Here is a 16,360-nt window from a genome sequence, read left to right on the forward strand (position 1 = left end):
ACCACCATCGTACATCCACCCGCGTCCCCCTTACCACCTCTTACTAACTGCCAGGACCTGAAAAACTTGCCATTAGGCAACCCATATCTATCCTGCAACACATGAAATGGGGTAATACCCTCATCAGACCGTATTTGTTGAACATACCAAATCCATGCCGCTGCCCATGAGGACCAGAGTATTGGCGTCCTCCCCACTGTAATCACTTTGTCATACCACATCAGTTGCTGGACTGCTACTCCCTTAGAGTCACCCGCCGCTGCAACTCTGATCTGAAAAGCTTCACAAGTAAAAGCAATTACAGACGTATCCTGAAGCCCTGATTTACCCACTAGATGGAGGATCTCTGAGGGACCATATGGGGCCACCACGGCCGATTCCACCTCAAGTCACTGCGCAGCATTGTGATGCATAGGGTCCGAGAAGCACTGAAACCCTTGCCTTATAGCAAAGGCCTCCTGATATTTTTGGAAGTGCAGGAAATTAACGCCCCCTTGCGAGGGATGCAATGAGAGCCTGAGCAGCGAGATCCTGGGCTTCTTTTTACACCATAGAAATTGAGTAATACGTCTATTGACCGTCTTGAAGAATTGTGGAGGCCACTGTAGAGGTAGCATCGAAAGAGTATACATAATCACTGGGGCTGTGGCCACAGACATTTTGATTGTTTCCATCCTGAACCCCCCACGAAAGACGGAGCGGAGACCATCTACCTAACAGGGCCTGTACCTTGGACAACACTTCATCGCATTCGCCCTTACCATCTCTCGAATATCTGATAAAGAGCCTAACACTTAGATACTTAACCCCTGGGGTTTCCACACAAAACCTGCGTCCTTGCAATGACTTCCACGGAACAGCGTATTCAACGGTATGATCTTTGTCTTATCGACATTCAGTTTGTATCCCGAGACTCCTGAATAGAGGTAGATCCCATGCAAGAAAGCAGGTAAGGAACACTGCAGATCCCCTAACACAGTAATAATAGTATCTGCATACGCCACCACCTTAACCCTGGTGTCACGGGGTGGCGCACCTCGAATTGCCTCCTTAGCCCTAATGTGCTGAAGCAGTGGTTCCAATGCCAGAATGAATAAGAGGGGGGAAGGCGGGAAGCCCTGCTTTGTCCCCCGATTGAGAGGGAAAAATGGAGGTAGAGCGTGAAGACTAATGAAATAAAATGAGGATCAAACCTATGCCATTTCAGAGCCTCTGCCAGTAAGGGCCACCCAACCCATTTAAAAGCCTTCTTGGCCTCCAAAGTTGCCGCCCCCCAAGGCCTACCCGAAATCCCTGCAAGATCAATCAGGTCACACAAGAGGTGGGTATTCGCTGCGGCAAACCTCCCTTTAATGAAACCCGACTGATCTTTATGCACTAATTGTGTCAGCAGCGGGTCAAGTCTCATGCCGAGAATCTTTGCAAAGATTTTACCTTCCTCATTTATCACAGAGATAGGACGATACATTTTTACCAATGAAGGGACCCTACCCGGCTTTTGTATGACAAGAACCATGCCCCTGTGAAACGCCCCTTTGGGGTACACCCTCCTGGAATATCCACAGTAAATCTCCACCAGTCTCAGGTCTAGCATGTCAGAAAATGTTTGAAAAAAAGTCCACTGGCAGGCCATCCGGACTGAGTGCTTACCCTGGATTCAATTTGAATATCGCCAATTTATCTTCTTCGACTGTGATTTCCCACCCAAAACATCCAATTCAGATTTAGGGATGCTACTCCTTTTAGGATGGGGAGTAAGGTAGGTACCGCTTTATATGACTGAATGGAGGATTTACCTCCAGTGTTTATAAGATCTTGCAGAACTCGACAAAGGCCAGGGCTATCGTCCCATCATCTGTCAAGACCGCATCATCCCTTTTAATGGCAGTTATCCTGCTATTCTGGCTTCTGGATTTCAAATACTCGACTTAATAATAATAATAATAATTTTGCATTTATATAGCACTAGGAACGCTCAGGTACCTGAGGGCTGCTTATTGTTATCCATGGTGGGTGGTGCTTATTTATCGACCTCGGAAGGATGAAAGGCTGAGCTTGGCCTTGCCGGGATTCGAACCTGCGTTAGCAGGCTCTGCACGGATGTCAAGGCGAGCGCTCTACTCACTGTGCCACTTGACCTGCTCTAAGCGTCCCTCCTTATTGAAAGAATTTTGAATGATATTTGAGCAGGTGAGCGGCCGCTTCGTTTGAACATTGCTTATTATACTCACATTTCTCTCTGATCACTGCTGTTAAGTTTTTTGGGATGGGGAGTGGAAATAAATGTCCTCCATGTGTTTAATAAGCTGATGCTGACTGCCTCTAATTTTGCCTTCCTGTTTTGTCCTGCCACATATACAATAATGTGACCCCTAAGTGAGGCCTTATATGCATGCCAAACCATCCCCGGGAAGAGGGCCCGTGACCCGTTATGCTGGAGAAAATCCTCTGTGAACAGATTCATGGATGTAACAAAATGTGGTGTCTCAAGGAGATCCGTGTTTAGCCTCCATCTATTGGTCCTAGCCCTCTGTTCTGTCCAATCCCAATCGATTATCACTGGTGCATGGTCAGAGATGAGAAATGAGGATATACCAGCACCATGGATCTGCACCATAAGACCCTTGCACATGAAAACATAATCTATTCTAGAATACGCGGCATGCAAAGGGGATTAGAAGGTAAATTCCCGCATCTCCAGGTTGCATGCTCTCAACACATCTACCAGATCATTGTCCCGCACCAACTGTTCAAAGGCTTTGTGCATGCTAGATCTACGCATGGGACCTGAGGAATCCTGTCCAGCACTGGGTCACGTGGCAGGTTACAATCCCTGCCCACTATATTGCCCTTCCCCACTCACTGCTGAATCTCCTAGCTTAAGGAGCTCCAGAACTCTGCACCCTGCTGATTGGGACCATACACATTCACTGTGGCGAAGGGAGCATTATCCACGGAACCATCAGCCTCTTGCTTCCAACTGTGCCCGCACCAGCACACAGGACATCTCTTGTACACCAAAATCGCCACTCCCACTTTGCGACCCTCAGCCTCCGAGGCAAACACCTGCCCAATCCACTGCTTCTTGAGTGAATTGCACTCAGATGGGTTTGCTGTATAAGGGCCAATTGAGTGGCTAGCCTCCTCAGGTGAGACAAGACCTTTTGTTTTTTAATGGGGACAAGTAGCGCCTTCACATTCCACGTGATAACATTAACCATGGATCAGGAAAACTGTGCACATTTCAGTGAGAAATATTAAAACTCTGCTACTGCCCCATACCCTCTGACATTTAGCTGAGGAAACAAAGCAGCCCATCCTCCCAGCCCCCACCTCGAATGCCTGTCATGGGTTCTACCCATGCATAGCTACATGTCCGCTTGAGAAACACAAAACAAGGAAAGAGAAGAGCAAGTAAGAAAAAGGTGAAGAAGTAACAAATGTTGCCTCAACCAACCATAGAACAGCACCTATCCCAAAAAAATGCATCTGCCCACGAACACCCACCAAAGGGGGCCCTGAGGGTAAGATAAGCCAACCCACCAATTCATCCTTGCTCACCGCAGCATAGCCCCACGGGTTAGCAGGGTAAGACGAGGGAGCTACAACAGAGGAACCCCACACCACCAATCAAAAAGTTAATAAGCAACGCAAGGACACATAACCCCCCATTGAGAACAAGAAAAACAACTATTCAGCCATTTACCAACACCTCAGGAGGGCTTCCCTTAAAAACCTGCCTGCTTACATTTTAAAGGAGATCTGGATTTATCTCTTTCCTGGCTCCCCCTCTCGCCAGTTGTGGGGTATCCAACAAGCCTAATCTCGGTCAAGATGATGAGTCCTTCTGGAGAGAGGGGGGAATCCGGCCGAGAGGATTTCACCTGCGATAATCGAGGGCCTGGTCTAACTCAAGGTGACTCACAAAGTTGAGCGCCCCCCTCCTCTCCTGACGCGGTCTTGAGATAAGCATCCAAGTCACCAAGGATCTTGAAGAATTTGGTACGGCCTGCCTCATTGGAGATCCTCATTCTCGCTGTAACATATAGTCTGTATCTGAAAACCCTAAACCGCAACCCAAGACGAAATTCCAGAGACCGGTATCCAATCATTTTATCGCAAACAAAACAGAGTTGTGCATAACAGAGCGGACAATAACACCGGAAAACACAGAAAAGTATAAATAAATATATAAAGGGTAGTGGGGTAGTGGGGTAAGGGGTTAAAATGCATTAGGATGGGGTGACTTTAAAAGGGTGGAATCCACCTATTTGCCATCAATCTCCAATTTCCATCCACTGGCAGTTATAGGACATAGAAACTGCTCCCTTCCAAGATGGCCGCCAGGCATCACTTATCCCAATAGGGCACGGAAACTGAAGAAGGCCATCCTGCCTTGTCTCTAGGCTATGTGGCACACGTACTGCAGTGCCGTTGGACCTGGCCCTTTCTCCTTCTCTGCCTGATGTGCTTTACAGTCCCTGGGAGGCATGGCCAGCCGGCACGTGGCCAGTGTCATAGCCGCAGTGACCTTGAGCTTCCGGTTCTCCGGCAGCCCGAGAAGGCTCTCCGCTCCTGGGCACCGGCTCACTGCTTCTCACGGTCATCCTTTGCTGCACCTCTCCTGCTGCACCGGCAAGACCGTGGAAGCGATGCACCGTTCACCATGCTGCGGGTCCCTCAGCTTCCTCAATGTTTCTTGGGCCCGCTCCTAGGGTTGGCTTCACTCACGTGGGGTAAGTGCATCGCATATAATTACAATTTGTGGTGTGGGGTCTGGAGCTCTAGAAGCCCGCTGTCATTTCCTGGCCAGCTGTCCACACCCCCCGGAATGGCTTGAGTATTGTGTGTGAGTTGTAAAGAACATGAAAATGTCAAGAAGGGATTTGTGGGAGTTACAGCTGTTTTTAGTATGTCTTTTACGGGTGGTGTGAGAAGTATGAACATAAAAGGAGTGCCTTCTGGGAGCTGTGTATGGGTTCTAGACATGTCAGCTAAAGCTTGCAGGGGATTTGTATGAGTTGGAAACATGGTATGATATGTTAGGAGGGTGTACACTGCGCGCAGCTGCCATATTGTTTGGACCCCAGGCACATGTGGCGGGTATGTCTTTTAGGGCTTGGGTCTGAGATGTGAGAATGGGTAGAAAGTACTGCCTAGTGATTTGTGCAACGGATGGTAGGGATTGGAAAAGTTGAAGGCCTGTAAAAATAGATGTAATTTTGGCTGTCACATGACTGTCAAAAGGTTGGTTGGATGCAAGGATACAGCATTCAAAAGGGGAGAGTGGTGTTGAAAGAGCATCCCTCGGAATAGGTTATGTAGCTCGCGTTTGAGAATTTAAAGTAGCATTTAGGTGGTGGGGCATGATGGGTGCTGAAACAAGTTCTTCACATGGGGACAGTAAGGACCTGCACTGCAAGAGATTAGGCATCTCAATCCCACCCTATATGCCGACAAAAGCATACCGGCGTACCCCACTATTGATGCCATGACATGGTGGCTCAGCATCAGGACCATCTCCGGCTCAGCCAATGAGCAAATGTTTGTCTTAAAGCCTGTACCCCAAGCCAGCCCCGCATCGTGGGTGGACCAAGAAGTGTTTGATGGATTTCAGGAGAGATGATGTGATGGTTGATGTAAGATATTTTGCTACCAGTGATGCTCCTAGAAATGCAGCGACTGCATAATCGAGCCCCATATTGAGTTGTTCATTAATGTTTTGGCTGAAATACTTGCCGTTTTCACTGAAGGTTATTTCCGTTTACAAAGTAATAGTGTTCAAACCATTGCACTGCCTGGCCAATAATTTTAATTAAAGTGATTATGTTTTGCCTGTATCCCAAACCACTCTACTATACTCCTAGGCCAAGGATTCTTGTCCATGTCTACCATGGCCTGAGGAATGGACAGGCTAAGTCACACTAGTCTACTCCTAGGTGTAGGATTCTCAGTCTTGTCAACAAATGCTCGAAGAATGGATAGGCTAAATTACCCTACTCTACTCCCAGGTCTAGGATTCTTGGTCAAGTCAACCAATACCTGAGAAATGGACAGGATAAATTAGCGTATTCTACTCCTAGGTCTAGGATTCTTGGTCAAGTCAACCAATACCTGAGAAATGGACAGGTTAAATTAGCTTATTCTACTCCTAGGTCTAGGATTCTCGGTCATGTCAACCAATACCTGACAAATGGACAGGTTAAAATAGCGTACTCTACTCCTAGGTCTAGGATTCTCGGTCATGTCAACCAATACCTGAGAAATGGACAGGTTAAATTAGCGTATTCTACTCCTAGGTCTAGGATTCTCGGTCAAGTCAACCAATACCTGAGAAATGGACAGGTTAAATTAGCGTATTCTACTCCTAGGTCTAGGATTCTCAGTCATGTCAACCAATACCTGACAAATGGACAGGTTAAATTAGCGTACTCTACTCCTAGGTCTAGGATTCTCGGTCATGTCAACCAATACCTGAGAAATGGACAGGTTAAATTAGCGTACTCTACTCCTAGGTCTAGGATTCTCGGTCATGTCAACCAACACCTGACAAATGGACAGGTTAATAGCGTACTCTACTCCTAGGTCTAGGATTCTCGGTCATGTCAACCAATGCCTGAGAAATGGACAGGTTAAATTAGCGTACTCTACTCCTAGGTGTAGGATTCTCAGTCTTGTCAACAAATGATCGAGGAATGGATAGGCTAAATTACCCTACTCTACTCCTAGGTGTAGGATTCTTGGTCAAGTCAACCAATGGCTGAGGAAAGGACAGGCTAAGTCACCTTATTCTACTCTGGACTCTAGGATTCGAGGTCGTCTCAACCAGTGCCTGAGGAAAGGGCAGGTTAAATCATCCTACTATACTCCTCCTACGCTAGGATTTTCTGGCATGTCACCAAATGCCTGAGGAATGGACAGGTGAAATTGCCCCACTCCACTGCTAAGCCAAAAATTATCGGCCATGTCAACCAACGGGTGAGGAAAAGGAAGCTTACCTGTTGACCCAACCCGACACCAGACCCTGAAGAAAAATCTCGAGAGAAATGCAACAGGAGCTTAGAATTCCACAAGGGCATACGCTTGCAAAGGTCAAACAGGGTTCCTGCGTACAGTGTTGTGAGAGTGTACAGTCACAATTTTACACCAATGCCAGTACAACACTGAGAGGAGCCCAGACACACATCCCACCGCTCCCTTGGGGACGGAATTCCCAACTGCAGGCGAAGGGGCCCAGGTCGAGTTTTTCACACGGAAGTGGCTTCATTCATAAACGAACGCTATTGAAATTCAAATGAGGCCCCTGAATTGCGCATTCGCTCGTATGGCGTGCCCAGCTTCCAGCCATGCGGGGAAATGTGACCCAGTTTGCCGGGTCCGAGGACGGCATCCCGACTAAGCAGTCACTAAGGAATGTGTGGGCATAACGGTGGCCCGTTTGCACACACGACCAAATTAGCTTAAAAATCCATTAAACCGCTGCCAAAAAAAGACCACACGCTACATTCCACAACCTAATTAAAATGACGGTTATTAACCTATGTTTAACGCTCGTTCTCCATTGAAAACGGTCTGTTTCTCCCGGGAAGCGGGTGGGGCACAAGACGCCACCTTTTCAGACACGCTCTAGAACTGGACGGCCATTACTGTGCGGATGGGCGCATCATACATGCTTTTTATAGTAAAATAACACAACAATAGGGTTTACATTGGCACAACTGCACAATTTACAATGTAGCCAGTATTTGGGGCAGAGGTAGGCAAGGCAATGTGCACACACACATGTCCCCGATCGTAAGAAAAAAGCGCCCATGTCATTCAAAGCCATTCTCGAACCTAACTCATCTCTGTTGAGATCTGTATGAAAAAATCGATGCATCGAGTGACATCCTTAAAAAAGTTGCGTAAACGTGACATTTTACAATAACAGGCATTTGTTATTTCTGACGGATCAGCTTGTTGGCTGGCTCTCTCTTCAAATCTCCAGAGAAACAGGCTGTTTGTCTTGAGTGGTCCTTTTACATTGTGTACCATATAGCATGCGCAGTATCACACTGTGCCTGTGCTGGCGCGTGAGTGAGGATCTGGGGGCCTATAGCACAAAATAACGCCCCTTCCTTCCAGCAAAATGCCCTAAGATTCTCATCACCCAGGTCTTGGGCCAATCGGCGACCACTGAACAGTCGTGGGGGCTCTGGGGTGTCCCCCCCCCCCGCCACACGTCAATACCATCTGTGCTAAAAGTCGCTATACTTTCAATGGGACATTCTAAAAAAACTGCCCAGCGGCAGCCCATTCCCATCGCCCCACTCCCGCCTCCACCTTGAGAACATCAAAAGTCAGCTCTGCTATTGGCTCCCCTCCACAGGACTATCTGCACCGGGTTTCTATGACTAATACAGAAGGCAACTGAACACGTTCTTGTTCTGCTAACTTTCATAATGGTCTGTATATTTCTTTTTCTCCTGGTATAGCGCTTTGATGCCTTGGCCGATAGCGCTATATAAATAAGCGCATAGTTAGTCTGATGCGACCACAGAGGGAAATGATACCTGAATTCACGTGTTACTGTTCAGTGTAACACCATGTCCATGTGCTAGTACACGGATTCTGTCCTGTGAGAAACCTGGTGGTATCAGGTTGTGATGCAGAAGCGAGGCGGGGGTGGGGCGGTCATGAGTGACAGCACAGTAGCCATGTCTTCTTTATAAAGAGCTGAGGTAGGTCCCCAGGATTCTGCATATGCCATTCAAAATGGCCTCCATGTTGGGAAATCTTGGGATCCAGGAAATTGTGCTGTGTATACGTCGAAAGAACCCGGCCCTCCTGTGGGCACGATTAATGATCTCACTACGCAGCATGGTGAGAAACACAGAGGGCGGCACACTAAGAACGCATGCATGGTCACCATAATGGCTTTTCAACAATAGAGACATGCTGTCAAACATATGGGGTTACACCATTCTGCTACCTGGTCACTATAGAAAGCTTGCAAACTGCTGATCTGTCACCTATGTTACAGCCACGCCCACATCTAACATGCTTCTGATTTCCTGTCTTTGGGTGGTGGTTAGTACAGGCCCTGCTCACTGGTGGGGCTTTTTGGCATCTTCTCATTGGCTGATTCCCTCTCTGCATCACTAGCCTTCAACAGAGTTTGGATGTGCTTTGTTTACCTTCAGTTCAGGTCATTAGCCTTTATTCGACATAAAAGTCACATAGGCACATTTTATCAAACATATACAAAATAAAAACTATACAAATAAAAAGATGACCACTTATAAATACTCTAAAATCCATAATTGCAAGATACCATAAGGCAGATGCAAAGTCAGCTCAAGTCCAAAGTTCAAAGTTACAGTTTCCCCACTCCATTTGTAATGGTTTATTGAGAGGCCACCCGCAACACAGGGAGTTCCTTCCCTCCCCTATCAAGGTGTGACCCAACAAACTGGTTACTGTCAGTTTTTTATTCAGCCCTATCTCCAGTCATCTGATACCCCTTGGATCGATCTCCCTCCATGGCACAAGACAATAAACTTCTCTCAACATAAATAACTCACACGTGGGTTGAAATGAACACAAATCACAATTCTTTACTTTCTGCACATTTCACTTCAAGAAATAATTTAACAGATCAATAAGCAAAAACAATTATGTATGCAATGCTGTGCAATTTCGATTTTCCTTCGCGCTTAAAAGTGCTAGCAGTTCGGTTTACCAATTGGTACAATGCATATGGCAATTATGATTTCACCCACGCCTTTTTCTTTAAAATAACACAGATTGATTTAGCAATTGGGTTTTCAGAACCCCCCCAAACTTTGGTCTGCGTTGGCGAAGTCAAATAGAAAAATTGGGATGATTAAAGAATTTTGAATTTCAGAGCAACACCCCCTCCCCCTTCATTTAAAGGCCTGCATCAGGGAAGCTGGATAGCAAACATTTGGATGATTTGGGAATGTTTGATTTCCGAACCCTCTCCACTTGGCCTGTGTATTACAGTCTATAGTTTGTGCACACCATGAATGAGCTTTGTTCATTTCAATTTTAACAAAAATCACCCTGTGGTGTTCTGTTAAGGGGATATTTTTTAGTGATGTAGGCTATGGATCTACACAGTGCTGCCCCTCCCTGCCCACTATAAAGGGAAATAAGTTAAGGCCAACGGATCCCCCACTTTTTGGTTGCAAAGGGTCCAATTCTTCTTACATAGAAAACCTCTGTTTAATGTTCAGGGTAGCTATCTGCATGCCAGGACCCTCTGGAAGGACAGGGCAGGGGCCTGGTCACTCCACTCTCAAGGATGGTCCCCAGCTCTTCACCATAGAGTACAGTCAGCTTTTTTAGGCCTCCCTAGCAATAGATAGCTTCAACCAGATGCAATCTCCTCTGGTGATTCCTGGCAGCTGTCAGATGGCAATGTTCAGCTGCTCACTTCTGGACGATACATTTAGGAGCTCTCCCCCTTGTCTTATAGTGCATCCACTTTATATAGCAGTGATGATACCATCAGGTTTACAATCTTGGAGCGTACCCTGCAAGAGTTCTCGCAAACAGGATTGGACAGTTACCCTTCTCTCTCCTCCCAAATCCAGCCTCTCTTTAAGAATTGTCTTAGAAGTCTAGAGCAGACATATGGCAGCTTCCATTTGCAATCCCCATCTGTTCTCATGTCAAATGTTTGGCAAAAACTATTTATGTGGAAAAGCTTAATAATTTTACTAGTAACTGCCATAATATATACATTTTCTGATTAGGCTAATCAGGGGGAATTTGATAAAACAACAGCCGGCACTGCACCATGTTGCATGGGCGTTTGACAATTTTCGTTAGGAACATGAACATTATTCTCCAAATGCCTAATTTTATCCCCCAATAGTCCGTCAACTCCAAAATCCGGGACATGTTCAGAGCAGCCAGAACCCCAGGTTAGCTCACCATTACCATTCCCTAAATTGCAGGTGGAGGAAAAAGATATCACCAAAATTGAGTGGAAATTACCTTAAAATGGACACAAGAATCAAGAAAGTGCAATTTATGGTTGCTGAGAAAAAGGTGTAAGCTATAACATTCCTTTTAAATTAATAGTAAATCTTCATGTTGGGCAAATGATAGCTCTGCTTCCTCCAGGCTATTTGTCTCTTTGTTGTTTGAAGTTGGTTGTTTGCAGATCGTAAATACCTGGGATGCACCAGCTAGATCCATTTGCTCTGCATAGTGTTGCCTTCAGAGACAGCAAGCCTGGGGAATGCTTGGTTTTCAACACTTTTCAGGCAAGCCACATTTTATTGCAGTTGTAAACAACTGGGATGCAAGCCAGGCTTTCACTGGGGGAGTGCTTTGTGACATTTGTCCCACAGCAAGCAAAAGGGTCTGCCTCGGGCCTACAGGAACTTTTTCATGGAAACAAAGTGCGATTTACTTTTCAAATGTTTGCCGGTATTTTGGATGTGAAGCATAATATATATTACTTTTTGTCAGCACGCACCATGTCTTTTATCTGACATCGTTATGTTAGCAGGGGTATATTGTTCTCATGTCTTGCTTTAAACTGCACACACAGATGCAAAGCAGTTATGGCATCAGTGTTTAAAAATCCAGTTTTTCATGTGAAAGGGGCCTTTGCATTTCTTAAGCCACTGTGAATTAAAAAAAAACATATCCCCTGATGAAGCCGGTGGGCACTACCACACTGCACTCGGGCTCTTTCACACCATCTAATTTCCCATTGTTCCATTATCAAAATCAAGTGCTCTACTCATAAAGTGTTCATGGATTATTGCATTATCACAACAACACTTGACAGAAATCATGACGTCTTTTAAAAAGAAGATTGAAACTGCTTCGATGCATCAGTTCTAAATGTATGTTGTGCACAGTGTTTCAAAGTTTATCATTTGACAATTCATCAGAAATATCATTTTGAAATGTTCCCCCAAATAACATTTGATACACTCAAGAGATTCTGAGCAAATAAAGTGTTCTTTGTTAGTCAGCTAAACATGGAACTTACATAAGAAAGCATTGGCAAACCCAACAGTTTTGTCATTTCTGTAGGCATGGGATAGGCATTTGCCATAACAGTACTACCTTGCCCTAAAATGGCTACAGCTGACAAATTGTGAGATTATCGGGACATATAATAGCAGTGCCTGGTAAATGCCTATCCCATGCCTACACAAAAGCCAAACATGATTGTTTTGTCAATGCACGATTTTAACAATACTTCAGTACAAGGAACATATATAAATCAAGTGGCTGAAGTCACACCTGGTTAAGACACTTTTATTACTCAATTAGCACATATACAACTGCAATTAAGCCATTAACTCTCAACAGACTGCTTAGAGATAACACTTGAAGTCCCTTTGAGCACAAATGTTTATGTTACTCTTTGATAGAGTTGGCTTAAAGAGATCTCAGGAGGCTGTTTTTGGGCGGGGATGGGAAGGTAGTGGGTGGGAGTGACCATAGGAAGTAGAATGGCCATGGGCAGTCTTTGAGTGGGTAAATAACCAAACAACACCCACAAGCTGTGTGCCCTTCATCACATGCCATCTCCCTTCCAGCTATACTCCAGTGCAATTTTTCTGGCTTATACCCAATAGCCAAAGCTAAAAACAGTACAGTAAACCCATCTCCCCACTCTTTTCTTTCATTCAAATCAATTTGATAATACATGATGATGCCACTTTCTACTTCCCTCCTTCAGACACGTAACCACAGCACGCCACTTGAAGTCCTTGAACAATAGGACACTTGGTATTTTTGTACCTTATGTGATAGTGAAATAATGTAAACACGTGTTTACAAAGATCCCCATGATTAATATGTTTCCATTTTTCTTTCAACTATCAAAGTCAGGCTACTTACATAGGTCATGTGTACAGTTTTTGAAAAGCTATTTAATCACACAGTCTGCATCATTTCTTTTTCTTATAAAGGGACAATCCAGATATGATTAATTGACTTCTGCCCTGCAGAATTAGAAGGATGAGCAGAGGCTAAAATGCCCACTCAGCTCTCACACTTCTACAAACCAGGAGCATACAGAATCATAAAGGTAAAACAGACACTATCAAGAGATATACATCCTTCACCTTTTGTGGTAGCGTGTGCCGAGGGAAGGCTATACTCTTAAGAGGGGTGTGGATGTGGTTCAGTATCAACCAAAACAGTGAAGTATTAAAGTCTAAAATAAAGGAATGTACAATCAAGGTTCTTTATAAATACATACAATTTAATTGAACACACCATGTACAATAATAACTAACTAGAAAAACAATACACAAACCCCACCCCTAAGTAAAGCACACAGAATGAGCACAGATAGTAGACACAGTACTCTGGGTAATGAATAAGGGGTGAAAGGGAAGCAAAAGCAACAATGTTCCAGAAAAGGCAGCAACGGTGGACCCTTGTGGTTTAAATATTTTGAACAATTCATGTAACACACTCCATGCAGGTCAACGGCAAAAAATACTAGAATCCCAGGTTTCTTGGCTCTCAGGGTGCTGTCCATGGGCTCAGGGACAAGATGAGTCCTTTTCTCAGGCTCCCAAACACGGGGCAGGCTGTCACACAACTGCAGTGCTCCTCTAACACAGTGAGGTCCTCTGGTGGCTGTGGCTGGCAGAGAGACAGTGTTGCTCCAGCAGCAGGTCACTTTTTACGTTGCTGTGAGTCCCACTCCAGGGACTCAGGGACAAGTTGGGCCCTTGTTCCCGGGCTCCCAAACACAGGATACAATGGAACACAACTTCAGAGGTCCTCCAACATGGTGAGGTTCTGGGGACTGCTGTGACTGGCAGAGGGGCAGGTCCTGTTCAAGCAGCTGATCAACCCAAAGGTCCCTGGGGATGTTTAGGTGACAGAGCTTGCATTCCAGCGTGCCTTGCAACACCTGCCTCCACCCCACAAATGGAGGACTTTAGAGTGGACTGCTCTCTCAGCAGGGTGCAGCAACATCTTCAGGATGTTCAAGATGATTCCAGATGAGTCAAAGAAGTGGTGGGAGAACCTTTCCTTTATAGGCAAATTACCCTGGTGATTGGACTAAAACTAGAATGAGTAGACTTTGCCCTTCTGATGTCACACCCAAAGTGCTTCCTCCAGAGGAAGTTGAGGGGACAAGAAAGAGAAATAGAGAGGTAGAATGAATTAAGATGGCAGGACTGTACGCACCCCTCTCTGCCTTGCCCTAACCCTGCCCCTCGCAATCGGATCAAAGGCCTTTAGAAATTCAGCCCTCTGGTTTGAGAACTGGCTCTTTGGGAATGGGTTTCTGTTCCCAAGCCAATATCCTGTGTATTGGCTGCTCCGAGTAAAAGGATATTACCTGCCCTTACAAAGGAACAAAGAGAAGCAACCCCCCAAGTGTGGTCCTTTCAGTGGACAGGGATGGGCCTTGTCTGGGAGGAATACACATACTCCTTCCACATCTGAACTGGGTCCACAGGGCTGACACATGTGCAAAATCAATTTAATGTGGCTGGGATAACTGTGAAAGATGCTGGCCACCATACCCTAACTCAGGCATGACTTATATTCACAGTTGTATGTGCCACCCCGGCACATCTTCTGACTTATGTAGTTTCAAGAACCAACATGCATATTTTAAATGCAGCACCTGCGCTGCAGAGACTTGGGTGTCACTAGGGTGCCTGTGTGTACACTATACTTTTAGCATGGAGTTTATAAAAGGGGAATCAGATTAGCAGAGCTCCCTTTCAGAGATGGAATTACCCAAATCACATTATTATTTAATAAACATGAAAAAAACAGGGCTTTAACGCCCTTGCCAGATGGCAATTCATCACAACCGGCTCAGTTGTACAAAATCTACCAAAGGGACCTGCTGATTTCTGGAAGCTGCAAAAAACTAAATATGCATTAAACTAATAAAGGCAAACAGATGATAAGCAAACTTGTCAAGATGGCCTGCTATTTTTATTAAGAAAAACACAGTAGGTCCGTTATCTAAATACCAAGTTTGCAATTTTACTGCATGATTCCCGTCTCCAGCTCCCGCAACCTTACACCAGAGATACACTGTGTGGACTAGGCCGTCTATTAAAATATATTTATTCATTTGAAATGAGGTGGCCTGTTTGGCAAGGCCCTGCTCACCTCTATTATATAATGAGAGTGCAGGGTTGGAAAACAAAGAACAACCTTTCTACAGCATCGTCCACAGCATGACACGCCAGAGCAGAGGGTAGGAGGAGAACAACAAAACACACACACCCCTTTACTCGCAGTTAGGGGACATAGGCCTTCAGGAGGCCAAAGGGAAGAGGCTGATAACCTACACATGATGCAGTGACCAGGGAAGCAGGGATACTGGCATCACCAGTGCTGGTGTATATGGTCAAATGATGGTGGTAGCATGCAATTCCCAGCGATGGCAACATGTGATCAACAATCAATTCACAAATATAAGGTGTTGGTGCCTTTTCACTGTCTGAGTTGTGATTGTGATTAGAATCAAAAAGCAACAAAAATGGCCAGGAAAGGCATTCACTCCAATTATATACATGCCATAAAACCCTACTGCTGTCGTTTATAGCAGAATTCAGTCCCAGAAGCAATGCACAGGCTGAGGCGGAGGAAGAGGCGTTTTCCAACTTCAAAGATTCCAAATAAAAGTTGATCAAAATATAAATCTCAAGGAAGCGTCACTAAAATGCTATAGTATCAGCAAAAGCCAAACACCGCTCAAACCTCTTGACCAATTCGAGACATATTTTGCTTATCGGTTTGAACTTCAATGATATGGTAGAGGCAAGACTCTAATAGGGCACAGCACGTCTGTGATCATTGAGTATTTCTGAGATGTGCCCATGTGACACTGGCTTTTCTATAAGGTAGGATATTCATGTGAGTTGTTGCTTAGGGATATTGCGGCTGAAACCGTTTGACACCGCGCAGTGAAAGTGTGCATACTGGCAGCTCAGGGCTGTGGCTTGACTTTCGGCAGAAATCGATTCAGAAAGGACTGCCAGGGACATCATGTGTTGTGTAGATCATGGAGAGCATTAGTTTCTTTTGCAGGTTAAAAAAAATACGAAAGAAGGAGTAATGCCGATCGCTTCCTCATCTGTGAGCAAGGCGGGTGGTGGCTCACAACACGGGGGCTAAGACATCACAAAGCAAGGGGATTATTTTAAACTTGAACGCAAACATGACACATGAGTGCTTACCTCTCCACAACGTCTTGCCCATTCCAGCAGGTGGAGCTGTCCTGTGCTACCAGGTCTCCATCACACAGCCTCTCGGCTATGGAGGCATAAAATGTTCTCGATCGTTTAATTAGGTTGATAAATTCCCTAAAACACAGCAATATATGAAATTAAAA

At 45.3% G+C, this 16,360-nt stretch overlaps 1 protein-coding gene across 2 annotated transcripts in view; it reads right to left on the reverse strand.

Moving 5' to 3' along the window:
• LOC138491371 (glypican-5-like) overlaps positions 1 to 16,360 on the reverse strand; it is a 1,558,016-nt gene that overhangs the window by 905,028 nt on the left and 636,628 nt on the right. For both annotated transcript variants that reach the window (XM_069617865.1, XM_069617864.1), the window contains one exon: positions 16,206 to 16,331. In XM_069617865.1, coding sequence (XP_069473966.1) covers positions 16,206 to 16,331 — 126 coding nt within the window. The remainder of the gene's footprint in view (positions 1 to 16,205; positions 16,332 to 16,360) is intronic.

This window comes from Ambystoma mexicanum, chromosome 10, assembly GCF_040938575.1.
Source record: "Ambystoma mexicanum isolate Mex_15411 chromosome 10, UKY_AmexF1_1, whole genome shotgun sequence".
NCBI lineage: Eukaryota > Metazoa > Chordata > Amphibia > Caudata > Ambystomatidae > Ambystoma > Ambystoma mexicanum.